This window comes from Lutra lutra, chromosome 15, assembly GCF_902655055.1.
Source record: "Lutra lutra chromosome 15, mLutLut1.2, whole genome shotgun sequence".
NCBI classification, from domain to species: domain Eukaryota; kingdom Metazoa; phylum Chordata; class Mammalia; order Carnivora; family Mustelidae; genus Lutra; species Lutra lutra.
The window spans coordinates 17,799,997-17,826,959 of NC_062292.1; the positions used below are offsets into that span (position 1 = coordinate 17,799,997).

At 45.7% G+C, this 26,963-nt stretch overlaps 1 protein-coding gene across 9 annotated transcripts in view; it reads left to right on the forward strand.

Moving 5' to 3' along the window:
• The window catches only part of CACNA1E (calcium voltage-gated channel subunit alpha1 E), a 503,960-nt gene that overhangs the window by 447,111 nt on the left and 29,886 nt on the right, over positions 1-26,963 (forward strand). For 7 of the 9 annotated variants that reach the window (XM_047705044.1, XM_047705043.1, XM_047705049.1 and 4 more), the window contains 10 exons: positions 8,307-8,318; positions 9,953-10,049; positions 12,180-12,340; positions 12,869-13,006; positions 14,095-14,296; positions 15,121-15,285; positions 15,900-16,010; positions 19,697-19,780; positions 20,739-20,864; positions 23,864-23,929. In XM_047705044.1, coding sequence (XP_047561000.1) covers positions 8,307-8,318; positions 9,953-10,049; positions 12,180-12,340; positions 12,869-13,006; positions 14,095-14,296; positions 15,121-15,285; positions 15,900-16,010; positions 19,697-19,780; positions 20,739-20,864; positions 23,864-23,929 — 1,162 coding nt within the window. The remainder of the gene's footprint in view (positions 1-8,306; positions 8,319-9,952; positions 10,050-12,179; positions 12,341-12,868; positions 13,007-14,094; positions 14,297-15,120; positions 15,286-15,899; positions 16,011-19,696; positions 19,781-20,738; positions 20,865-23,863; positions 23,930-26,963) is intronic. The other 2 variants (XM_047705046.1, XM_047705045.1) reach the window with 1 other exon arrangement.

The window sequence follows — 26,963 nt, forward strand, 5'->3', positions numbered from 1 at the left end:
GAAGTGTAAATGGTACTTGCTCCCCCTTCTCCATCCACTCTCTTGTGCTACCATCCTTCCCAGCTGGCCATGCACACCCCCTTTCCCCTTTCTCCTGCTCATAGAACAGACTCACACCCGTCTCCTCTGGCCTTTGTCACGTTGCGGAGGTCCAGGCAATGCTTTCTCTTGCTCACGCGCCACGCTTCCTAACTCTTTTCTCTCCCCTTCCTCATTAAGGGCACCAGAGAATTCAGCTCTCCCATCACTTTGGTAGGGTTGGCCCGGGTCCCCCCTGCCAGCGGAGTGAGGGCCTGGCCTGGGGCACACAGTAGAAGGAAGCCTGTGTAGCACAGCCGGGCCATGGTAGGAGGCTCAAGCCAATAGGAAGCCAAATGTGGTGTTTTCTGTAGGCTTTTTAAGGACCTCCCTCCTTGCAGTTACAGATTTCATTTACCCCTGAGGATGTCCACCATTCAGATAGCCTTACCCCTGCCCCGTCTCACTCTCCTCCTCCTGGGGAGAGGCTATTGTGGAGGCTTCTGCTCGGGCTGTTACTCAGTCTGAGCATATCTGACCGTGATGGCTGTGGTAACACCTTCATGCGATGCCTCAGAAGTGAGAGGCGACTTGGCATCCCTGTCACTGCGACCAGCCAGGATCTTCCCAGAACCCAACCCAAGTCCCAAGAGCAATGCCCGTAACCAAGGGGAAGCAAGGTCCTGTAGCTGAATTCTCAAAGAAAACTGTGTGGTCCCCTGAGCCCTTCTGGCAGAGGCCTGCACCTACCGTCATGTATGTTTTCTGTAAGCATATATGTCGTTGACGTAGTGGCTGAAGAGAACTCTCTCTTCTCTATAGCTGTGTACCTCAAGGGAAGGGATTCTTTATAATGTAAACCTGACAAATTCTGTTTGGGAACTTTTATTATTGACTTTTGAGGAGGAGGGGACGGGGATTTCTTTTCTAAGTGTGGACGTACCGGGAGATGAGAAAATCAACGGAAAGAGACTCTACTCGCACCTTTCCCGTGCCTCCCGGCACATTTTTACATTATAAAGCATTTATAAGAACACTCGGGTCTCCTTGCCTCAGCCAGATACCTGTGTAGGGAGATGGGCAGAGTTTTGGCAGAGGTTGGCTTTGTTTCTCCCTCATTCTGCTGCCCTCACAACACCCCACTTTCTGGGCCATATGGAGACACAGAGTGTTCGCCAACTATAAATGTCCTGACCATGCCTTTTCCTCCTTGAGGTTTCAAGAAAAGTCTGGTGAGTGACTGGATCTGTGAAACCTTTCTCTTTTATCTTTTTCTATCTGAAAAAGAGGGATTCTTCTGTTTGATCATTATTTTACACCAAAAGGCCAGCAACTGCTTGTCCCAGTTTCCTCACACCCTGTTGCCATCATGTCTGCCTCCCAGCCTCCTGGGCGGGACAACAAAGATGGCTCCAGCCTTGGCATTTCTGGGTATCTGCACCTCAGGCACATTCCCTCACTTTGGGGCATCCTCCTGGAGGCGGCTGCCTCATAGGGAAATTAGGGGCATTAAGCCCCTATGTCAGGTTGAGTGTCTGAACCTTACGGGATTATGCGCAGTGAGGCGGTGATGCTATCTGGCCCTTGGGTTTTGCATTCGAAGTGGCTTGTGAAGGGATTTGGACAGGCAGCTGGGCAGGGACAGCATCTCAGGAGGAAAGGCAGGAGAGAGCACAGGGACATATGTGTGTTCGAGATCCTTCACTCCAACCCAACCAAGCCCCTCATCCTCCTCATTCTCATTGTTCCACAGTGTGTTACTTGACTAGCTCAAGTGAAGTCACCAGGTATCCAGCTATCCTGGATTGGGTTCTAACTAGTAAACTCACAGCTTATAATGATTTGTCCACACAAACAATCTAAAGAGAAATAATGAGCAGTTCTGCTCCTCCCTCCTCCCCGCACTGGGGCTGGTTCATCATTCAGAGTCGTGCAGGCTCTCTGGCAGCTGAGACCCAAGCCCTCCCTCACTGCCTGCCATCTTAGCGGGGCATGAGGTAAGGTCAGGGCTCCCTGGCACACGGGGGATCTGGATCACAGCCGCACTTGGCCTTTAATTACTCAGTGCTTGGCCAGAAAGGAAAAACATGAGTCAATCTGCCTCTTGATGCCAGAAGGAACCAGAATTCCCACATTAGCTTTTATTACATTCTTTTCATTGAAGTATGTTGCTTTTCTGACACTTGACACTCTGCCCCGGTCTTTAAGATGGATAAGGTCATTTGAATGCGTTCAGAAACAGCTGCAGTGGCCAAGCTGGTTCTGAATTCATTCAGTGAAATACACGGAGATAATTTTAGATTTGGAAGGGCCCTAAGGAGCCACAGAATATGGTACCCTGGTTTGTTTTGTATCCGTAAAGGTGTGAATGTGTGCTCTGAGAAAGGAGTGGCTATCCAGAGCTGAAATGCTAGTAGGTACTTACCCTCAGCAGAGCACAGAACAATAAAACAGACATTTCTCCCTATACCTGACTCCTCACTATTCTTTACTGCTTGCCTGGATCTGAGGCAGTCCCCCTCACATCTCACACTTTGCTGTGGGATTTCTTTCTTGATAACCCCTATTCTTCTAGAACTGAAAGGGGCATCTCCCAAAGGAAGTTGTGACTATCCATTAATCTTGGAGGGGGGAAAAACAGTGGACAAAGTCCTGCTTCATGCAAAGAAGACCCATTTGCCATTGAACCAGACAGGTCATCCAGTGCCACTGTTCTGTGGAAGAGAATGAAGGATTAAAATTAAATTTCGCCGTCAGGTAGCCAATTAACTGTGGATTTAGGATGCTGGCTGAGCTGGAATTGGAAATTTCCAGCGGTGAGCAGATAGAAGGTTGTTGTTCTTCCCGACTCCAGCTTTAAGGGTCACCTCAAGAGTGACTTTCCCTGACTTTGTGCCCAGGCAGGGACCCTAAAGGTGATTAATGGCCAAGAGGCTCTTGGGGTGCCTACTGCTGTATTATACCCACGGTGCCTTGAGAATGGGTTTTGGGATCAATTAGGAGGGACAGAGTGGGAGCCACGTAGAGGGGGTGCCTGGAAGAAAGAGATAAATTCTCAGTCTACCCGCTCTTGGCATTAAGCTCCAGCATGCATGTTTTTTGATGAATGCTAGAAAATACATTGTCTGTGATTTACATCACTGATGCTAGGGAATGTGCATCTGGAGACCTTTATCCTATGGAGGCAATGGGTGTGGTTGTCCCAGCATTTCTCTTTATTAACGAGCACGAATTTGGGAGATGGTTGATTATAAATGGGATGTCAGCCTCTGGCCACATTAACAAATGAAATGATCCAGCCAGGGAACACGGTCTGTTCACATGGCAGCACGCAGTGTAGCTCACCAGCCTCAGATGCAAGGTGCACCCCACACCAGAGCCTTCCCAGACACAGGACCAGCTCAGAGCTGCAAGATTCGTAGAAATCCATCAGTGTCCTCCAGATTTAACAGTAAGTTTTGGAGTAACTCAGAGCAGATTTCGTGGTGGGACTAGGGAAGGATCGGCTCAGATCACGTGACCTGCAAGCCATCTGCCTAATCCACACTCACAGAGCCACAACCTAGCATTATGAATTAGTCGCCTGCTGGGGGAGCGTATTGGCTGGACTTTAGCCAGTGCCAAGGCTCTCTGGGAAGTTTCAGTAGATGAGGAGTCTTGGGTATGTTTGGAAGGTGAAGTGTAGGAAGCAAGACAGATCAGGTCACTCTTCCCCAGCCTGAATAACAAAACTGCTAGGAGACAATAAGGTGACTTGCTGTCCCCTGATGCTTCTCAGCGCGTGGACCTTCTGGTTAGAGTGTGGTGCTGTGTTTTGTAAAGGAGAAAGTTTTCGAAGGCAATGATGACTGTGTATCGGGAGCTCACTAAGGTGCATTTGCAGGAAGGAAAGGATTATGCACTAGCCACTTCTTATAGAGTTGGTGGCCTGGTCATGGAACAAAGGAAGTTGGTAGAGTTGCAAAGGATTTAGGGCTCATGGGGGACCCCAAATGATGCTGAGGTAGGGGGCGAGGAAGAAAAATACACAAATAGATGAACTAGCCTTACCAACAGGTCCTAGACTTCCTCTGGGGATAAGTACTCCCCGTGCAACTTCTCATTTCCACTGGTCTTTAGAATTTGTAAAGTGTTTTCGCACTGTTTATTTCATTCATCTCTCAGCAGTCCTGTTTTGTAGTGGAGAGGTGGATTGCTTGAGACTTTAACTATTTTGACTCATTTGACTAGTAGCAAAACCAGTTTTTGTTCTAAAATAACTGGTATTTTTTACTTCAAGTTTAGGGGCTTTCTCTATTACATCTAACTCCCTTCTCCCTCCATTGTTGTAGTCAGTTCCAAGCCATTAACCCCTGTAAACTCAACTTGGTGGCTAGGTACAGATCTCTCCTCAGCCTTCGGATCCATCTGTCTCTGCTCGGAGATAGACAAGACCTATGGACCAGGTAGGGAGGGCATCCCCGACCTTGCCTATCTGTTCCATCTGTACCTTTTCCTTTCCATGTACACTCACAGGCCCTAGGCTGATTAAGGCTAAGAGGAAAGATAGCTCATTATTTGAGTTCAGGAACTGCTGGTTTCTTTTGCTGTTCCTCCTTTGGTTAAAAACCCTCCTGCGATTCTCATCTGAAAAGGCACTGTAACATAAATAAGGATGTGGATTTCAGAGCCTAACTTAGGTCTGCAGCCCAGCATAATGAATTATTAGCTGTCTTAACTCTCTGAACTTCTATTTCCTTATCTATAAGTGGAAATTAAAAATAGCTGTGTTTTGGTCTTATGAGAATTAAATAAGGTAAAATATATTCAGTGTCCTGTATAGTGCCAACCCCTTAGCAAGTGCATATCGAAGTTATTATGGCCTCCCAAGTAATAGTCCAGACATTTCAGCAAGGCTCAGGGCTCCCCACAGTGTGACCTCCTGTCCCTACCTTACACTCCAGCAAGCCTGTCCGTGCTTCTAATGCAAGAGATTCCTTAAGGTCCCTGCGTGGTTCTCTCCAGGGCTCATGGAGGAGGGCAGAAGGCCATTCCACTTAGAGGAGGAGGAGCTCTTCAGAATCTGATGTCCCTGCTCTGCCCACCATGGAAAGAGCTGGTTTCTTGCAGAAATCAATGTGCAAGCACGTCTTCTAAGAAAGGGGAGGCCTAGAAACTGAGAAGTGAGATTACAGTGAATGATGAGTGATATTCATAAGATCTGGAGGGCAACTTGACAACTGAGCTGGAAAATTCTCATCTTTTACTGATGAGACGTAAGAGAAGTGTGGCTTTTTTTTTTCTTCCTGGAGAGCAGCCAGGTCCTTATCAAATAAGAAATGAGTAGGAAGTAAATGGGAAAATGGGTGGCCCAGTTGAGTCCCAATTAAAGGGGGACCAGTATGTCCTAGCCTGTGAAATTATCCTCAAGTTTTAACATTAGAGTCCGTTTTTAAACCTGATAAATTTCACGAACTAGCTAGGCAGTGTAAAAAAAATTCTGATTATACATAGAGTAGCAAAGACTAACAAAACGTTATCAAATGATTATATTTAAATGATTTGTAAAAAGCATATGAATTATTTCAAAAATAATAGGCCTCCATTAAAGTGCTTGATGAGCTTGTCCTCTTGGTTTGATAAAACATTTCCTTTGCCATCTTGTTGACTACGATAATTACTTAAATTACTCTCCTATGCCAGGATTTGGGAAAGGTAGTTTGGCCTAGCATATGTGTAAATTAGTATGTATTTTAATTAATATTAAAATTAATATTGGGACTAAGTCAGTAAGACGTTTCTGGGCTCCATGGTTTTGTTATCTATTGTTCCTTTCATTTCAAAAGGCAATTTTCAAATCCGTGCTGAACATATGTTAAAAAAACCAAGAAGCAAGCGTGCTTTTCTGCAACCACTCAAAATTGTAGCTTTTCAGTGGCTTCTGTGCTATGAGGGGCCTGTTTGAAAAATGTGCAGAGCAATGACTAATCGGTATTTTGCTTTGGGCCTCAGTCTTATTACTATCCCTGGCTCAACTTTGTGGGAGTCAGCATGGTCTAAATGTCCCCCCACCTCCGCTTACATTGGCAACTACAATCAGCTGTTGAGATCAGACTGTACTATTAAGGATCTGCATTTTCCAAAACAAGGGACACACAAATCAGACAAACAATGGGTCAGAAATGCTCTTTGTTCCATAGCAAAATAGTTTAGTAGGATCCTGGGGCAAAAATTAATTACAGAGAACAAATTTTGTCCTTTATCCAGGTATGTGGGAAGAGCAAGAAATTTGGGGCTTTCTTTCATAAAATGGGCATCTGTGAGTATGAGCCTCTGAGAACCCATTCAGATGCTACTGCACATAAATGTCTCAGAGTTGAGGTCCTGGGCTAAGCAACAGGTAAAAGCCAGGAGTGTGTCACCCTAAATCACCTGCCCATCCATTGATCCTACTCTGTTCTCTCATTTTAGGAGTATGGAAGATTCTCTCTAAGCTTTTCCTCAAGATGAATGTAGCCTGGGGAAAGGAAGGTGACCTGTGTAGTTGTTTTGGTGAAATTTTCAGTCAGATGATTGATTTTCCCATGGCATATAACTTGCAATTATACTTTTGTTTGTTGGCTTGCTTACTTGAGGTCTGTCCTCCCTACTAGACTTGGTAAGTTTCAAGAAGTGAGGGACCTCATTTGTTTTATTCACAGTGGTATACCCATACCTAGAAAGTGCCTGGCCTCCATTAAGGACTCCATCAGTGCTATGATATGAGCGGATAAAGATGTGTTTGGCTGACCCACCGTGTGCCCAGTCTCATGTATGAGAAGATACTGTTGTAACTCAGGGAAGGATACTATCTTTGCCTTCTAAACTTTCAGAGGATGTCGCATGAGGGATTTAAGATTTATAAAGCCTTGGATTTAATCCCATATCACCATTAGTTTGGCAAGTACTGTAAAAATGAATGTATTTTTGAATATGAGATCATATACTGAGTAAAATAATCATGAGAAGTTTTTGCTTGGGACATATAGTGGTGTACCGTAGGTTTGTGATACATTACAAAGATTAAGGAGAAAAAGTACCGTTTCCAGCAACCGGCAGCGGAGAAGCCAAACCTGAATTCTAGACATTTCTACGTGGCTGCAGGAAGAATCCCCAGTGGGACTGTGGCTCACTCCCTGAGTGACCTCATACAGGGCACATTTTCGTGGGGATGTAGTTAAGGGGGTTTCAGGGATCTTTTCCAGCTCTAGAATATGGTTTGATGGAGCCTGGAACCAAAACCTTCCGGTACAGAGGCTTAGTGGTTCAGAGCAAGAGCTCTGACTACGTCACAGTCTTGGCTTCAAGGCCCAGCTCACCGTGCTAGTGCTAGGTGCTCCTTAACCTCTCTGAATCACATCTGTGAATTGTCATTAGAAGGTTATTAGAAGAGCCACAGAAAGAGTTGCACTAAAAGGGCTTAGCCTAGAGTAAATCTACAGAAAGTTAGCTCTCATTATTTTTAATCTCAAATATTTCACATTTGTGTTCTCACCCTTTTTATTATTGGCAGGCCTCCAAATAGAGCTGGGACGATTTTTCTCCAAGCTGCACAGTAAATAGCTCACGATAGACAGTTGGTCGTTTAACTTATCAAAGGGCATCCCTTTGTGTGACATCAGGAACTTGATACACAATGCCTTGCCCCAGATCCTGAGGTGGTTTTAGGGTGTTTCTCCCATTTGTGCTTTTAAGAGAGATCATATTATCCCTATCAAAGAGGTCCTGCACCCCACTACAAACGAAATCCTTGAGAAGCATAGATACTCCACTGTGACGTGAAATGCCTTTCTCAACAGAAAGGCCCAGAGCAGACCTAATTCCTGGGTCTGGCCCAGAGCAGACCTAATTCCTCTATCCTGGTTTCTTATAAATTCACTGGAAATAGAGTTTGTAGGAAGACTACTAAGGAAATGGAAGTCAAAGGCTCTATTTAGGAAATGTCACTAGACGGGTCTCCATGAAATCAAGCACAATATGGGGAATGCCATCCGGTGAGAGGCAGTTTCACTGGTGCCTGCAAAGGGCCTTTGCCTTTGCAGGTTGAAGAGGTGGGAGTGGAGCAAATAGTGCGCTGGTCCCTCCTTTCACAGAGCGTGTGAACTCTACCAAGTGCCAAGGCTGTAAGCGGGATCTCCTGGGCCCGTGCTTGTCCAATTCCCTGCTGCTGTAAGATTTCCTGGCCTCCCTAAAGTTTTCTGACTGTTTCCTTCTCTCTACCCTCAACCCTTTTTTTTTTTTTAACTGCTTTCCACCTGGATCCTCCATAGGAACGCTCTGGGGTAAATATCATTCTCCCTTTTCTTTGAAGTCAAGAATACGGGAAGTGGGTTGGAAGAGGGTGCAAGCCCAGTTAGGAGGGAAGGAGGCTGCTCCCTGAGAAAGGACCGAGTTTATGTGAGTGGTAAGTTCTCACTGATATCCTAGAGAACAAAAATTAGGAGTCGCCAAGCCTTCTTGGGAAGGGATCATTGGCACTGGTTTGGGTATGTATTTGGCTTGGAAGTTGTCTTTTTTTTTAGATAGGTAGATACGTGAATGTAATATAGTAAAAGAGTTTATAGAATATACAAAATCCTTTGATGAAAAGACCTTCTAATGTAGTACTCTGGGATTATCTATATTCAGAGCTCCAACTGAAGGAAAGTGGCTTATAGGCCATGGCCTACAGCCATTAAGAGGGTCTTTAAATTCCCATTCTGGACAAAGCCAGCATTCCTTGAATGCTATTGAATGTCTTCCTACCTTGCCTTTTGTAGAAGCATAGATGATCTTTTATCTCTCTGTCCAAGGCTGGGTGGTGGGTATGGCAGGAAGAATAGGGTAGAAAGCAGGCAGAAGCCCTCGTACTTCCCATCTGATGTTCTGGATCCCCTTTGCTCAGGCTATTGGTGTAATGGTACTCTGAAGCAAGATGGGGAAGGAACCAGAGCCTGGGGTCCCTCTTCTGAGTCTCATTTCCTACCATCTGTGTGTGTCTTTTACAAATTGCAATTGTTTGAATTGAATGCAACAATCTCGGGATAAGCTGGCTGGGGAGAGAAATGCAGGTTGATTGATTTATCTCATTCCTGAAGAGAAAAAGAGAAACATATTTTATCTATTAGGAGCAAACATTTCCAAGCAGCTGACTAGAGACGCTCCTGAGCTGAAGGGCAGGTCAAGGTGGGCAGGACCTGCAGTCTGGGTCTTCTCCAACTCTCTGGCTCTCTGCAGCCTGGGCCGGGTGTAGAGGGCCTCCGATGGGGAGGGGCTGCAGAGAGAGCAAGCCATGCACAGATAATTAGGGCGGGAGCCAAGGTCCTGGCCAGAAGCCCAGGTGACATGCTTCCTCTGGAAGCGGCAGCTAACACAGCAGGAGTGTCATGTCTGCAGGGGTGACAAACCTGCACCAAGGAAAGGGCTAGGTCAAGTCCTCTGATGAGACATGCTTTCGACCGGGGGTTCCTAGTCCCTTCAGCAAATATCATTTGTAAGCCTCTTACTGAAGAACAGCAGAGCAGGCACCTGGGGATCCAGGGTGGACTGACGTGCACAGTCACATTCCCTAGTCAGCTGAACTGCCTTTGCATTCTGCTCGTGTGGTAATGAGCCGCCATGACTCCGGCCGCTGGGGAGAAGAGGTGTGCATTACCATCCATGCGTGGATGCCTCCGGGTGCGTGGACTCTGGGTGCATTCCTCTGTGTGAGGACGCATGGGTGTGCATGCATAGGAGTGTGTGCACACTGGGGAGTGAATTAAATATTTTCCCGGAGCATGTTTTGTGGGGTCGTCCTGAAGGGAGTCCATTTGGACCCCATTTCTGGTCTCTTGCCCAAGTGTCTCCCCTTTCACCCTGTTGTTAATGCAGTCATGCGAATGCCACTTTCATTTCTCCCCCTGTCCTCTGACCCCTGGGGGCCTCCCCGCTGCAGAACAAACAAGGGGCGAGACATCAAGACCATCAAATCTCTGAGGGTCCTCCGAGTTCTGAGGCCATTGAAGACCATCAAGCGCTTGCCCAAGCTCAAGGTAATGTTTCCTGAGGCCTCTTCTCCCGTCTTGTCTTTAGCCATGGTCAGCCTGCTCTTGGAGGATCATTTCTGGGAATATTCCTTTTGCTTACACAGAGACTGGGGTTCTTTCAAATGCCTGAGTTGAAGGTCTTCGTTTCAAAGAAAAATAACCAGTGGGCCAAGAAATCCAGAGGGGAGGTTGGGGCTCTTGAGTCCAGCCCCAGGTGGTATTTTATATATACTCTGCCTGTGGCATGTCATCCAGAAAGAACCCCATGTCATTAAGGTGCACTCGGAACACCAAAACAGAAGTGGCGGGGGGGGGGGGTGTCCCGTATTTTTGGGCTGCACGTCAGAGCATGCCGAGTAAACTGGGATGCTTTCTTCCCTCATAATTCTGCACAAGGAAAGGATTTTCTTTCCCCGACCCTTCATATTTTTAAGGCACAGATTAGTCAGTTAACTTGCTCAAGAATAGTCATTTTTGGCAGAGGCAGAGAATGGGGAATGGAGTTAACATGAATCGAGTGCTTCCTGTTGCCAGGAAGTTTCCTAGCTGCATTACCTTGGTTCTCCTCTTTTCCAGCCCATGCCCTCCCTGTTCCATCCTCTTGGGACTCCTTTCTGCCCTCAAGGTGTGCTTAACATTCAAGTCCAGTTTGCTAACATGCTGAACACTTCTTCCCCTCCCCCCAACACACACACATAAATTGTGATTGCTGGGTTCATGGGGGAAAGTTCTTCCTCCTGCATCCCTGAGTGAGAGCTCACCACCATGAGGGAGGGACCAGGACTCCTGGTTCACAGCCCTGAGGTCTGCTCACTGATGCCCAGGCCACATGGCCGGCCGAGTGAGCCACAGCACTGGGCTGAGCCTGGTCTCTAGGATATATATATATATATATATATATATACACACACACACACACACACACACACACACACACACACACACACACACACTTCCTTACAACTCTCTTCCTGGTAATAGACCCATCATAGTGCCAGGTCTTGTCCATGCCCATAAATACTCCTTTTTGCTGGGGTCTGGGGCCCTAAGCACTATTGTTAGCTGCAGCCCATGCTCCTGGGGTCTCCTGTCTTTTGAGCTTTGTCGGAGTCCTAAGGAAGCGCAGACAGCATGGTGCGATTAGCTCACAGGATGGAGTGTGCAACCCCGCCCTTGGTTAATTCCATTTAATTAGGAAGTGCTGGCTTCTCAGTCTCTCTGCAGCTCCATAACCTGAGGGAAGTGTAGGTGGCTCTGATGATTCCATAAGGCTGCGTGCCGCTCACATTCCCTGCAGTGTTGAACTAATTAAACCAGCGACATCCACCCAGCGCTGTGAAGAAGCAAGTGCACGATTGTGGCAAGGGCACAAATGCAGTGCCGCTATGGGGCGAGACTCCAGTGAGCTAAACCTAAAACCTAGAAAGTAACCTAAAAATGGCTTGAAATGTGTTGAATTCCTGTGTAACCCTTTGGGATTCTGCACAGGGACACCCATGGCCTGTAACGGTCCCCCCTGCCTTATGAAAAGATAGCTTTCCATCCCCACCCACACCACCTGTTGAATCTTCATCCCCAATACAGCCTGCTTTAAGCTAAGAACATTTACATGAAGTGTTGAACATATTTGGAGCGAATGTAGGAATTTATTCAATATATCATTAAATAATAGGTGGTAATTTACTGCACTCTCTGATCCATTTAGAAAGGTAAAGAGAAAACAGTGCATATTCAGTATATAAACCGAGTCTAAGAATGTCACCAAAATAGATGTCAGGTTAGGGACAAGCCATTTGATCCCTTTCTGCAATACATTTCTGTGCCTCCTCCTAACTGGAGTACACCTGTTGGGAGTCCACAAAGGACTCCCTCTTTGCCTGCTGCCATTTGGTTTCTGCCATTTTGGGTTTGCTTTCAGATTCGGAGCCCGTGTACCCTTCCAGGTGGTAGGTCTTTGCAGTCATGACCAGCTTGGAAGCCAGCTCTGAATCCCATGAGTGTCACTTCTTAGTAAGGGGATGTCTCTAGGGCACTTTCTCAGCAGGGCTGGCTGGTGGTGATGTGGCTCTGACTCAGCTCTAGGCAAATGCACAGGCAGTTCTGGGGACTTACAGGGCTCTGGACTTCTCTTTGCAGGCTGTCTTTGACTGTGTGGTAACCTCCTTAAAGAACGTCTTTAACATCCTCATTGTCTACAAGCTCTTCATGTTCATCTTTGCTGTCATTGCGGTTCAGCTCTTCAAGGGAAAATTCTTTTATTGCACAGACAGTTCCAAAGACACAGAGAAGGAGTGCATGTAAGTGCAACCATAATGTTCTGCTCACCTTCTGCGGACGAGTATTCCGGCAATGCCCGCTTGGGAAACCAATAGGTCTTCTCTTTCTCTCTTACCTGTCTCTCTTTTCTTCTTTTAGGAAAAAGGCAAGACAGGAAATTGTTATATTTTTATTGAGCACCTCTTTTGTGTCAATCATGGCACTTGGCATTTTATACCCATTTTTTCATTTTAAATCTTTACAATGACCTTTTGATATAGGTTTCATATTCATGTTCTAGCTGTGGAAGTTGAGGCTCAGAAAGTTTAAATTGCTCGAGGTTACACACTGTGCCAGTAAAAGGATTAGGATTTAATCTTCCATTTCTACTAGGCACCAAATACAACTTTTATTCCACAATCATAGACTGCCTTTGATAAGACTCTGCTTTCTTCCTTGCATTTGTACCCTGATTATTACTCAGCTGCATTATTGAAGTTTGTAGAATTTCCTTACTCTCCCACGAGCTATAGTGAAGAGGCCCTATTTCATCTGTACTCTGCTTTTAGAGGCAACTATGTAGATCATGAAAAAAACAAGATGGAGGTGAAAGGCCGGGAATGGAAACGCCATGAATTCCACTATGACAACATTATCTGGGCCCTGCTGACCCTCTTCACCGTCTCCACAGGAGAAGGATGGCCTCAGTGAGTGATGGGTTTGAGTTGGCATACTTGTGTGTGAGCTGGGATGGGATACATGGTTGCCTGGAGAAGCTTATTCAAGGTGAACAAGGCTAACCCTTTTGTTATTCTACCAGAAAGTAAGTGATTATGAGTGGGTGAGACAGGCGGAAGAGAAGAGGAATGAAAAGCCTTAAGGCAAAAATCAAGAAGGAGAATACAAAGAAATATTTGGAAATTTTTATTGTTTCAGTCTCTGGAGACACTTTTAGACACATTTATTCTCCATATTGGCCCTCCACCTGAGGACTGAGGGTTAAGAATGAGCTGGAAGAGGGGCGCCTGGGTGGTTCAGTTTGTTAAGCATCTGACTCTTAATTTCAACTCAGTTCTTGATTTCAGGGTCATGAGTTCAAGTCCCACATTGGGTTCCATGATAGGTATGGGGCCTACTTAAAAAAAAGAAAAAGAATGAGCTGGAAGAATTCAGAGACACTTTCTGTGATCATACCTCTTACGAAGAAGATTACAATGTAGTTTTTTTTTTCTTCTCTTTTCTTTTTTTCTTTCTTTCTTTTTTTTTAGAGAAAGAGGGTGTGAGTGGGGTAGGGGAAGGGCAAAGGGAGAGGGAGAGAGAGACTCTCAACCAGGCTCCATGCCCGGCACAAAGCCCAGTGACTCACAACCCTGAGATTATGACCTGAGTTGAAATGAGGTGTCTCATGCTTAACTGACTGAGCCGCCCAGGTGCCCCTAGAAGGCTGCTGATGGCTGATTTAGAAGTGGCAATTATTAAGACCTTAGTTTCTGGTGGCAGCATGCTGTAGTTGGTAAAATGCCAAATAGACATCCAGGAGTCTCTTGATATTGAATATGATGACCTAAGATAATAATGTAACTTGGTTTCTTAACAATGGATGCTATTGGGACAGGACTTAGCAAGGGCTGTGGATTGGGGCTCAGTGGTTCTTTACCAGCTTGGTTATGGACCCTAAAAATTATGGTAGATCTTCAAAGCCAGGGAAGCTACATAAGAAAATATAATAGGGGGCACATCTCCTAACAAGCCACTGCCATCCACCATCCATATCCCCATCACTCTGTCCCTACAGAGTCCTACAGCATTCTGTTGACGTGACAGAGGAAGACCGAGGACCAAGCCGCAGCAACCGCATGGAGATGTCCATCTTTTACGTGGTCTACTTCGTGGTCTTCCCTTTCTTCTTTGTCAACATCTTTGTGGCTCTCATCATCATCACCTTCCAGGAGCAAGGGGACAAGATGATGGAGGAGTGCAGCCTGGAGAAGAACGAGGTAAAAACATATGGCCTAGAGCATGGCACTTCTGGGGTCCCAGAAAGGATGCTTGGAATCACAGTGGTAGGAAGGAAGACTTTCTTAACTTTATTAAACTTCATTTAATAAAACTTTATTGATAATGGCAAGGTGGAAAAAATTATTCAGTCATTAAATAAATATTTTTTGAACATCTGCTCTTTTAAGACTTAAGCATGAGGCACAGAGAGCTGGTAGGATTAAGGTGTAGTCCCTGCCTTTGTGCAGTGAATAGTCTAGAAGTGGCAGTAAAGTATGTGTGCCAAAATTCCAACATTAAGACATTTGCTTATGAGTCTATGTCCTTCTGTGGCTTGTATTTGCTATAAGGATAAGGGATATGGTTTCCTTAGTGCAGCTTTTCTAGGAACAAACATAGTGCTGGCACATTGCAGGGTTCATTATTTTTGTAATGGAATGGAACAGAAACTGTTTGAGACTATGAGACAAGAGCAAATAAAGCGCTATGGGAATGCATTGGGAGATAGTTTTACTTCCGACTGAGGGCGTCGGGTAAGGCTTCCTGCCTGCTCGTGTTGGCCGCAGGCTGTGTGAAGGACATGACTGATCACCATGAAATCCACATCCCATGTGAGAGCCCAGGTCTGTGTACTCATTTAAAGGGACCACACACCTGCACTTTGTCCCCCTAATCCCTGCTGCCCTTTTCCCCCTTCGCTTGTCCAGCCCGACCCTGGTTTCCCTGCACTGTCCCGTTCTTCTAGCCACCTAACAGAGAGCCCACTGATGGGGCGAGGTTGAGGGAACTTGAGCTTGGGCTAATAGCTGTGACTTTCCTTCAGAGGGCGTGCATCGACTTTGCCATCAGCGCCAAACCTCTCACCCGCTACATGCCGCAGAACAGGCATACATTCCAGTACCGCGTCTGGCACTTCGTGGTGTCCCCATCCTTTGAGTACACCATCATGGCCATGATCGCCCTGAACACCGTCGTGCTGATGATGAAGGTGAGTGGGTGGTGGCCGGGAGGTACTCAGCAGACAGGGCCTTGGAGCCCAGTCCCTCCCAGGGCTTGAGACATGGGGAAGATGCTTGCTTCCTTCCATTCTTCTCCACTTTGGAATCTCTTTCTGATCTTGTCCCATTCAGCACCCCCCATGAAGGAGTGAGCCCTAGAGTAACGGCCCAGTAGCACCCGGGGCCTCAGGTGCTGATGGCCGTCAGATTCAGACCAGAGTGGGAATGTCTGGAGATCCACATGATCGTGGGGTTCTAAGGGAACGTTCCAAGTGTTGGAAGAGGTGTGATCTTATTTAATAATCAATGGTGATTGGTTCCTGAAAATGTTTCTGTCCTACCCACCTTCATCTCTAGGAAGGCTGGCTATGTTTGCTAATAAATAGCCATTGTAGGGTGTGGTCCATGGTTTTCTCCATGTTGCCCCGTTCTGCTCTATGGGCTACATGGCCCTCCTCTCTAGCTCGTGTGCGGCGTCTCCTGCACCACACGCCAGAGTGGCCCGCAAGGGCAGGGTTGAGAGATGGCCAGCATCGGTGACATGACATACCCCCCCTCACCTTAAGGGTTTGATTCTTTTTCTCCTTTTTTCTCTTCTTGGCAGTACTACTCTGCTCCCTGTACCTATGAACTGGCTCTGAAGTACCTGAATATTGCCTTCACCATGGTGTTCTCCCTGGAGTGTGTCCTAAAAGTCATCGCGTTCGGCTTCTTGGTATGGCGTGGCCTGTGCCCCAGCATCGCACTTGTCTTCCCTTCCTTCTGGAGGCACTCCTGTCCTTTGTGGGAAGGGGGGTGGTTCCCACTCTTCCAGAAACAGTTCACATACCTGACCTAATTGTGGGCCTGTTTCAACTGCTCAATAAACTGCCCAAGAGACAAGAGGATGCTTGAGGGTATTAGGAGAAAGGGGAAAGGAGGCCAGATCCCCAGCTCCATACTCATGCAGCCGTTGGCTCCGGTCTTGGCAGGTTCTATCAGTGGCCGGCGGGTGACAGAATTCTTATGAGAACTGCAATTTATTTGTAGATAAAGAGCAAAACAAAGATTGGACTAATAAGCCTTGAATGTTTATTGACTGGTAAGAGGTATAAGATTTTATGATTCAGATGGGAACATGTCTGTCCCTCTTACCCTCAAACAGAGCAGAAACTAGATTTTACCTAATCATCCTCTCCCATTAGTTATATGAAGCACAGTTTCTGCTAACAAAAATGTTTTTTACTTATGCTTACAAAGGTTCATGACCATTAAAGTGTGTGTGTGTGTGTGTGAGGGTGGGGGGGAGAGAGAGAGAGAAAGGGAGAGGGAGAGGGAGATAAAGGTAAATTGGCAGGTAGGTAGGTATGCTGGAATTAGGTTTGTGGAGGGTTGGACCGAGTTTTTCTGAGTATTTTCCTTCTCTTCAACTATTAGTTACAATCGCTTGCACATTCATGCAACTCCTCTCAGCAGTGTTAAGCAAACCTAGCCCTTTGCTTAGGTGTCCTGTAAACACAATAGTTCTCTCTGCCACCCCCCTCCTTGTTTAAGCGTTTACAGTGAGATCAGTGGGATGCGGATAAACCCACTTGACAGCTGTTTCACACTTATTCAGTGTGTGAGCTACCATTTCAAATATGGTGTGTGTATGTGTGTGTGTGTGTGGCTTTCCCTGCAAGAAGAGAAACTTTGCTTATTATCCAAATAAGGGTTTGTCTGATAGCAGCTTTAGCAGGGCCTCTGGGCTGGGCTTGATAATTGCTGAGTGTTGACTGTGGCGGTTGCTTTTGGTCTCCTAATGATTCTTTGAAAAGTCATTAACTTGATGGTTTAGGGAGGGGAGTTGAAGGGAACCCATTGCAGGTGGCTGTATTGTTGCTCGCTTGACTCCCCTTTGAGCATTTTGAGACTTGGGGAAATAAAAGAGTAAAAAGAAACTACCACCAACAAAGATGCCTTTACAACCCAGCCTAGCCCTGAGCAGGGTGAGCAGAGTGAGGGCCAGGCTGGTGCCACAACAGGGAAAGGTTTTCTGTGCATTGTGATTACTTACATATGCTGTTGACATTGTCTGTTGACTTAAGTCCCCAACTGTGCACTAATTATGGTGAACGCTGAATACATACTGACAAGCTTAACCAGACTTGGTCCCAAAGCCTGCCTCCTTCCCACTCTCACCTTCATATTTTCATTCAAGATCTAGAGGCATTTTCACATGATCAAAGACACCACTACTCCCAATTTAATCTTTATGTTGCTATAGTACTCTAGGTTTTCAGAATATCCCAACATATACTATTTTGTTAGATCTTGTCAAATACTCCGAAATACACATGGCAGATGCCATCATTAACATTGTTGACATTGTTAATTTGAATGAGGAACTTGACGTTCAGAAAAATTGGGCAGCTTTTTAAAGAGGACACAGTAAAAGGCAGTAGAAATGGAAAGTGGGATGGGGATAAAAAAAGGAAGAAGGAAAATGAGGGAGAGAATGAACATGGGTTGACATATTAAGTACGGAAGTCTTTATATCTCACTCATTTTAGCTTCATAACAGCTCTACTTAGATAGGCGTTATCAGTTTCTTTTCTGGATGGGCTAGGACTCAAGAAGATTAAGTAGTTGACCCAAGCTTACTAAAAGGCAGAGCCAGCTTTCAGATCCTGGTCTAATCTGACTTGAAACCCACCGTCTGTCCACACTGATCTACTGGTCTACATACACGGTGCTGTTCTAAGCCACATTTTGTCATAATCCCCCTTCCACTGGAATCCAGAGCTCCTCTCCTCTGAGACCTAGATTCGTGTTGTCTCTACTGTATGGGGGCCCATCCGAGAATTAAGAAGCTTGGCCCAGGTTGGGACTTAGGAGAGCCCTGAGAACTGAGGAACTCAGAGACTCGACTTGGTTCTACTCCTGAGGAAGTAGGCATTCTTCATGGAAAAGTGAGTTTGTGAGGCTGTGTGCCCTGTTTCTCTACACGCCCAGCAGGTGTCCCTGGTTTTGGAATCACACAAGCCTCTCTAAGCCTTAGTTTTGTCATTCAAAGTGAGGATCACAATAGCTATCTTATGGCCTTAGGTACTTTATTGTACCCAAGGCATCTACACCTGTAGTCCTGAGTAGGTGCTCATTAAAGATAACTTTGTGGGGCATCTGGGCCGCTCAGTTGGTGAAGCGTCTGACTCTTGATTTTGGCTCAGGTCATGATCTCGGGGTCCTGGGATTGAGCCCTATGTGGGGCTCCATGCCCAGCAGGCAGTCTGCTTGAGATTCTCTCCCTCCCTCTTCCTCTGCCCCCACCAGCCCTCCACACCCACGCTCTCAAAAAGAAAGAAGGAAAGAAAGAAAGAAAGCTTTGCTCTCACCGCACCCTTTTGCTCTCACTGTTGCACGTCTTTGCCCACTCTTCTTGCCAACCCTGCCACCGGGTGTTTTATGGATGTATCGTGTTGAGGGTATTGATCATGACCTACCCATAGTGTCCCTGGGAGAAGCAAACTGAAAGAACTCCAAGGGCCTAAGCCCTCCTCTGGCACATACTCTAAAAGTCACTAGTGCTCACTGTGACGGTTGCTGGGGATTGGCTTCAGCCGTGCTCTCAGGGTCTTCTATGGAAGGTACTGCCCAAGGACAAGCCAATGACTTTGGGAACTCAAGTATACTGTTTCTTTTAAGGAGTATAGTCCAAGGTTTGTGTTCACCTGAGTGCTGGAGATGGGTGCAGAGCCTACCTACTCTTTCTGTTAAGCAGAGTGTTACATGGTTGGTGGATTTTCCAGGTCCTTTATTTCTCCTCCATCTCCTTCGACCCACTCATTTTATTACTCAAAAGGTGTAACAGAGGTGAGAAAGAAGGGAAGGATGAAGTCTATTTGTCCTGCCGCCCTGTGGAGTTAGGAGAAGATTTTTGGCACATCTTTTGGCCTTTAATGACGTAAGGCGTCTCTGTGAATTTTATTAATAGTTGAAAGTCAGAAGTGTGTGTTTATAGGGTCACTTGATATAATATAAACAATTTAAAAGTTGTAGAAAACCTTAGAGTAATATTGTAAATAACTTTATTGCCTTATAAGCGGCAATGATGATCTTTCCTTTTTGGGGCTTTATAATGTACTTGGCCCCAAATCTATTTCTTACATAGTTTTTTATGTAGCTTTTTAGTGACGGCTTCAAAAACAAGGTTTTCAAGTAGTGAGAAATCTGCTTCCCAAATGAGAAATTCCCAAATCAGTAAAGAAATAGCATTTCCAGTTAGAAATAAGAAACTAAAACCAAAATTAGAATGACCTTGTATGTGAATTGGTGAGTTTTAATTCCAAGTGACAACTGATGTAACGAAAGATGTCTTTTCTCCATTCCTTTTTCTTTTCCTTTTTTTTTTCTCGTGATCTCATGACTGAATTCACACGCCAGAACTATTTCCGAGACACCTGGAATATCTTTGACTTCATCACTGTGATTGGCAGTATCACAGAAATCATTCTGACAGACAGCAAGGTGAGTGGCTTGTACATCCTTGTCTTTAAGCTTGGCCCTGAAGTAGCATAAAAGAATCCTCTATGTATGCTGTCCATTGTTTTAAAAAGATTTATTTGTTTGTTTGTTTGAAAGAGTGAGCATGAGCAGGGAGAAAGGCAGAGGCAGGGGGAGAAGCAGACTCCCCTCGGAGCAGGGAGCCTGACACAGGGCTTGATCCCAGGACCCTGAGATCATGATCTGAGCCAAAGGCAGACGTTCAACCGAGTAAGGCACCCAGTTACAGTGGGTGTGTGCCCATACTTGCATACAGTCCATTTTTAACTCATCAAACCAAATGCATAGCCCTCTAAGAGCTGGGAGTTCATTTCCTCATTCCCGAGCTGCAAACACTGGAGTGGCACTGGGTCTTGTGGGAGGTTTTGTTTCATTTGCTTGACTCAACAGCAGCCACCTAATGGGTTCAGTGCAATAGTACCAGAAGAGGGCTCGTGTGCACAGCGTTCTGCTAGATTCTTTGGGGATGACAAAAGAGGCATAGTATCATTGCCCTCAAAGTTGTTTTATCTGAATTGTTTCCCTAAAATTGTTTATTCTAAAGACGACTTGGAGAGCTCATTGTAACTCTCATCAGATGTGTGCATGGGCATCATATGTGCTAGAGGGATTACTCACTTGCCTTACTGGCATCCAAGTGCAGTCAGGAGCACCAGAGACCCTTGGAAGACTAGAGAGGCTGCTTTCGTCTGATACACACAGGACACTCTTCTGGGGGTACGAGCCGCACCTTAGCCAGGCCTGGGAAGGCTCGGGAGAGGGTCCTCACTGGCTCATCATTTGGAAATGGGATTGAAAACAAAAGACAGAATCCATGTCAAATTTTGTATCAGAATGAGGGATAAATATGTAAATACTAGTGCTTAGTGTTTTCTAAATGATCATAATGTCACTAGTTATGAGGTTCCTTTTGGTCCACCAGCTGGTGAACACCAGTGGCTTCAACATGAGCTTTCTGAAGCTCTTCCGAGCTGCCCGCCTCATCAAGCTTCTCCGGCAGGGTTACACCATCCGTATTTTACTCTGGACCTTCGTGCAGTCCTTTAAGGTAAGCGCGGCTGCTCTTCCTTTCTGTCTTTTGGATGGAGTACCGCCTGGCCCCACGCTGTCATCACCCAGGTCCCTTGACCTCCAGGAACGTTTGTCAGATACATTCGATGAAAGCAGCAGTTCTCCCTTCCAGTGCAGCTCAGCCAGGCAGCTCGTGCCCAACTGGATAGAATCTCATTTTAGAAAAACACCACCACTTTGTAACTCCCTTGTTTTCTCTTCATGGAGGCTGGGGCTTGTCCGAGGAGGTGTGCTACCTCTCTAGATAGTCCAAAAAGCCCCAAACAGTCCCATCTTGTCAGGAGCCAGCTTCTGCATTTTCACGCACTTGCCAGTGGCTTGATTTCACATGAACAGTTTTTCAAAGGACTCCTTGGGCGGTGTTTGATTGCAAGATGAGTCATACAGTCCCATCCCTGTCTTTGTCAGTGTGTTTCTTCAACCACCAAATGTGCAGCATGTTCATGGTCACCTCTGTCCTACGGTCTAATAGGATATTTGGGCCAGGCTAATGTGATGAGCTTCTTTGAATGGTCTCATGGGGCCATACAGAGGTGTATTGGTAAGAAATAGAAGTTTAAAAGCTACCTGAGATCGACTTTAATGGCAGAGACTTCCTGCAAAAGGAATTTTCCAAACATATTTCAGTGTCTTCAGGCTTTAGCAGTTACCATGGTTTGTTTTTGGAGTTTTGGGGTCTAAGTGCTGTTCAAATGCCCACTATTTTTCCTCTTACTAAAAAAAAAAAGCTTTTCAGTGAATGTGTTTTAAAAATAATTTGATGACATTGACTCAAAGCTGAGAAATCATGAATTTACCCATTGCCACCTCTATTTTAATTATTTATGTATTTTAATTGAATCTGAGAGGGTCAGCCAGTAACTTCAGTGGTTTCTCATCATTTGGGAAAGTGTTCACTGCACACCGTCATTAATGACTTATTCTCCATTGAGGTCCTGCGGGTTTGATTGGTGAGACTAGGTGTCGTAAGGATGTTCAGAACTCCTGCCAACAACGTTTTTATTGTCAAGGTTGTATCCAGAGTCATTGTTTGGTGACCTAACTCCTACAGAGGCCTCACCTCAATGAAAAGAACTTTGCCAAAGTTACATGACAGAAGAGAAATCTAAAACCTTAGTAAGAATTTACCGAGTCTCAGGTGAATTTGGATTTAGAGTCTGATATACAAGGTACTTCTAAAACCTTTTTGCTTAAGACCTTCCAAACAAGTTACAGTTAGTCTCTCAAGAAATACATGTCAGCCTGTAACATTATCATGCTCACCAGCTCTCTGTAAAACTGCATACTGTTGAGGGCAAAGAAAAGCATGTCAAAAGTTGATGGCAGAGTGGTTGGCCCATTGCAGTGAATATAGAACAGTGGAGACAGGGTGCATCTGCCTCCAGGTGACACTGTGATGGAGAGGTGTTTCCTTTTTGAAACAGTCCCAGGACTCAGTAGAGAAATTGTTTTCTTACAGTCGGCTTTACAAAGGCTGCCTCTATAAATACACAGCAGGGAGCCACAGAGTATAAAGGGCACTGTCATGGCCTACCCAAGCTACCCCCGCCCTCCCACCTGCCATGAGCATAGCCCCCAGTTCCCCAGTTCTCCACCACAGACCCCTACTTCATTCTTCCCCATTTTTCCTTTCCTGAGTTAGAATTTATAGCATGATAAGAGAGGTGAGCAGAATGTACCTTTGATCTTTTTCCAAAAACTGGGGTTCGGGAGAGATGAGCTAGGGAGTGGGGACATGGAATAAGGGCAGGAAGTAAGCAGAAGGTGGGAGAAGGTAGCAGCACCTCAAGCTGTAAGAAAACTATCTCCCTTCTCTCTTCTACCATCAGACGGAGTCTTCACATGGCCCCTTGAAATGCAGACTTTTCTCTTTGTAGACCTTGGGAGTCAGCACTTTACTGGGGAGGGGATTCTCCTAGCAACTCTCAGTTGCATTTTAATTTTATCCTTTTTTCAAGTTGTAAAAGTCTCCCAAGGCTCTTCATTTAGCTGGCTCTGTTGATAAGCGCTGCCCTTGCAGTCTGAAAGCCTTCAATCGATCTCGTGGGATTCGTGCTGCACACAGTAGATAAAGTGGAGGCTCATAGTTGCACTATCTTCCAGGGAGCTGAGTGGGTGGAAAAGGAAAAAGGTGGAATTCCATGTCCGCACTGAGCTCGCTCCAGAATTGTAGAACGCACCCTAACCCTAAAACCAAATTGCCTTACATCCTCCACCAGCCAGAGGGCAGTTCCCTACCTTCCATCTCCTTCGCTTGCCCCATTGTCCACCTTACTGAAATGTTATCATCCCAGAGGGGCAGTCAGCTTGCACCGTATGGGATTTTGTGCCACGTGGCTTCACAGCAGGGTGTTGCAGTGGATGATCTTTGAAAGGCTTTTTGGAGTTTCGCATGACACATAATGAAGTGTCAGGAGGTTTAAACACTGGAAAGAGAGGTCTCCTCAGAAGTTACCTTCTAGGACACGATGAACAACTGAGATTCTCAGCCTGTTCACTTTGCTCCCAGATTCTCCGTTATGGGCTTGGCATTGAGTGAAGGATGGGAATGGGTAATACAGGGATTTGGGAGCTGAAGCTAGGTACTTACTGTGTAGTTTACATCACCGTTACCCACATTATTAATATTCTGCAATGCAAAGTGGGATGCATCGTAAGCCCAGGAGGTTTCCCCAGCTCTCCTGGGAGATCTGGGCCACACTTCTGGTTGAGTGAGTATGAGTATCCTTGACGGAAGGTAAATGACAGGCCTCTCTTTAGACAATAGCTTACCTGCCAGAGGTCATGACCCTCAGCAAAAGTATGGCATTCTGCAAGAGCACAGCCCCGGGGGAATAGAGAGTCCCAGCCCCAACCAGCTCATTTAAATCAGCCTCAGGGCAAGAATTCTAGTAGTGCTGGTGACTATAGATTGTGGAGCCTGGGAGCTAGCTGTCTGCCTCTGAATTTATGGTCCTGTCTTTGCTTTCCTTCCAGGCCCTCCCCTACGTCTGCCTTTTGATTGCCATGCTTTTCTTCATCTATGCCATCATTGGGATGCAGGTGAGCTCATGTATCAGGGGCCTGGTGGGGGACAGGTATTGCCCAGATCATCACTGGCTTATCGGCCTGAGCATAATAGATTGAAGGCGAGGCTCACCATGCTCCTTGTTTCAGGATCTCCCATTTTTGAGCTGGACCTAAAAGAAAGTCAGGTGGTTCCTAGTAGCCGGCCTAATCCTAGGGACGCCCAAGGGCCGTGTGCCTGCAGATGCCTATCCAAGGGCCAGGCAACTTCCTGGACAGTCTCTTGGGTTACCACATCCTTTCCAGTTTCAGAGTTGAGAAGTGGATCAAGTTCTCATTGTAGACATTTATTCAGGTCGCCAGAGGCCCACTGAGCAGAAGAGGCCATAGTTTCTTTCTAAAGTGACTATCATTTGTGGCCGATGGACTCCCATAAACAGCCAGCAGCCCATCCCAGGAATCGATCCAGTTAGATACACTGGATTTCCTGCCTGTCTGGGGAGGCGAATTTTCTGACTTGGAGATGTGGAGACTAAACCCCGGCATGGGAATTCAGCCAAGTGGCAGTCTCCTGCAGTCAGCCAGTCTGGCCGCCTTTGGACTGCCAGCTATCTTCTCAACAGTACCTGCCATCTGGGGCCACTGCACATATCTCCCAGGCTCGCCGTGTCTGCAGCCTTTTTCTAGAACATCTCTGAAATGTCTCTTCTTTTTACTCTTCTTTCTTGTGGGCACTTCTTAATGTTATCCATCTTCTTTTTTTTTAATATTATAAATTAATATAAAATATAAAATATTAATATTTTAATATTGACAGAGAGAGAGAGATCACAAGTAGGTAGAGAGGCAGAGAGAGGAGGAAGCAGGCTCCCTGCTGAGCAGAGAGCCTGATGCGGGGCTCGATCCCAGGACCCTGGGATAATGACCCGAGCTTAAGGCAGAGGCTTTAACCCACTGAGCCACCCAGGCGCCCCTGTTATCCATCTTCTAACCCCATTCCTGGAGAGATTTTTGTCCTCCAAAAGGAGCAGAATGTCAAAAAGTGTGAGACTTGGTTGAGAAGTAGTGAGTTCTCCTTCAATGAGGATAATTCAGTAAAGATGTCATGACAGCATCAGGGCAATGGAATCCCCTACTGAAATTGCTGATCGGCTTGATGATGTCTGTTAAGGCCCTTCTAATTCTCAAACAATTGATTCTAGAATTTAGATGTTCTTGAACAGCCAAATAGAAACTTAATCAATTTTTGCCCATGCTTAAAATAGCTCTTACCTCCTTTTCATCATCAATCATAATAAACTAGAATAACACCATCTCCAGTACTAAACTGTTCTCGATGTTGCTGATAATGATGATAAGACTGTTTAGCATAATTTGAACACCTGACTATGCCAGACACCGTCCTCAACGTGTGCTCTTATCCCCATCCTTCCGCCCTATCCGCAAGCACACACACAATACATGACTAATGTATTCAGGAGCGATGTGAAAATGTTTATGGGTGGGTTTCATTGACTCCATTGAAGCTTAGCATCGTTAAGTAACTTATAACATGTTCGAGGCCTCAGTAAGTGGGAGAGCTGAGATTTAAATTTAGCTCTGTCTGCCGCACGCCCATATTCTCACTGTACTACATGTTCTCTCCTCCCACCAACAAGCAAATACAAGTATTTCTTTGACCCTTTAGTGGGATGTGGGCGTTGTTCAGTCATGAAATTGTGGTCTTCACAATAACTGCAGTGTCTAATATTTTATTGCCCTTAGACTTCTTTTCAAAAAATAAGAGCCCTATTTCCATTACCCAGGGACACAAATGGCTATCCCACTGTGATTTGCCTTTAGATGGCCGTCTTCCTCCTGGTCCATGATAGAGAGCCCACACCAAGGACACTGCTGACACCTAGCTTGTGACCAGAGAAGTTGTATCTGGTATAGTCATAACAAAGCACAGGGATCCATCCAAACAGAAGCATAAAGGCAGGAGACTCATATTGGAAAGATAAATAGGAACAGGATGAATCTATGAGAAGAAGAACCATTATTCTGAACTTTCACATGCATCTTAGAAGAAGAGAGAGCTTTGCAGAGGGATCTGAAGATAGAAGGAAGGAGTAACTTGCTGGGTATGGAAAAGAGTCCTGGGGCCACAGATCATTAGAAGGCGAGGCTTTCAGCCTCAGCTCCTCCACTGACCAGCTGTGCAGACTTGGTCAGGAGTTGGATGGACATCTTCACAGGTCCTGTTATGTGCCTAAGTTTTGTGATTCCAAGTGAAAGTAGATTTAAGCTTATACGTCCATTCAGTTTTCTGGTGGGTCTCGGTGTCCCTTCTTTCTCTTTCAAGCCTTTTGGTGTAAAAAATTTGGTTTGGGACAAGAGCTAAGTGAAAGCTAAAAAAAATAAAATAAAATAAAAACTTCCTTCACAATAAATATACATTTATATATTTTTAGCTTGAAAACTAGAGTAGATTTAAAATAGCTTCAGTTTCTTTGACTGTTAGACACATGCCTCATGCAAAATCCCAGCATGCCCTCCAACTAGTTGATGACTGGTTAAAGTGTTTGAGAAAATCATAATGAGAACAATTAATGATGGCGTCAGGATTGTCATAGGTAGAAAACACACATGCGCGCGCGCACGCACACACACACACACACACAGTAAGTTGTGTGGATGTGATCCGTGAGGGGTAAATCATGGATGTTAGACCGAGAGGGTGAAAAGGAGAGACAGGATGTGAACATAGGCAAGGATGTAGGACAGTGTTCTCCTGGAGTGCCGGGAACTAAATTTAAGGGGGACTTTTTCAGTCCTACTATTTCTGTTTGTGGGCCCTGCACCTTCTTATCTTCCTCCTTTCCCTTTTTCCCCGGTGCTTCCTCACTTGCCACTTCCATTCTCCCTGAGAGACAAGTAGTATTTGGGTTTTGAAAAACAGTGTTGAGAATAAATTCCCAAAGCAGGTGTCAGTGGGAGTTATTTGAGCAAAATAGCTGGGGGCAGAGATTGTTCCTCAATTGCACATTCTCAAAACTGTTCAGGGAGTTGGGGGGGAATGTGTTCCATT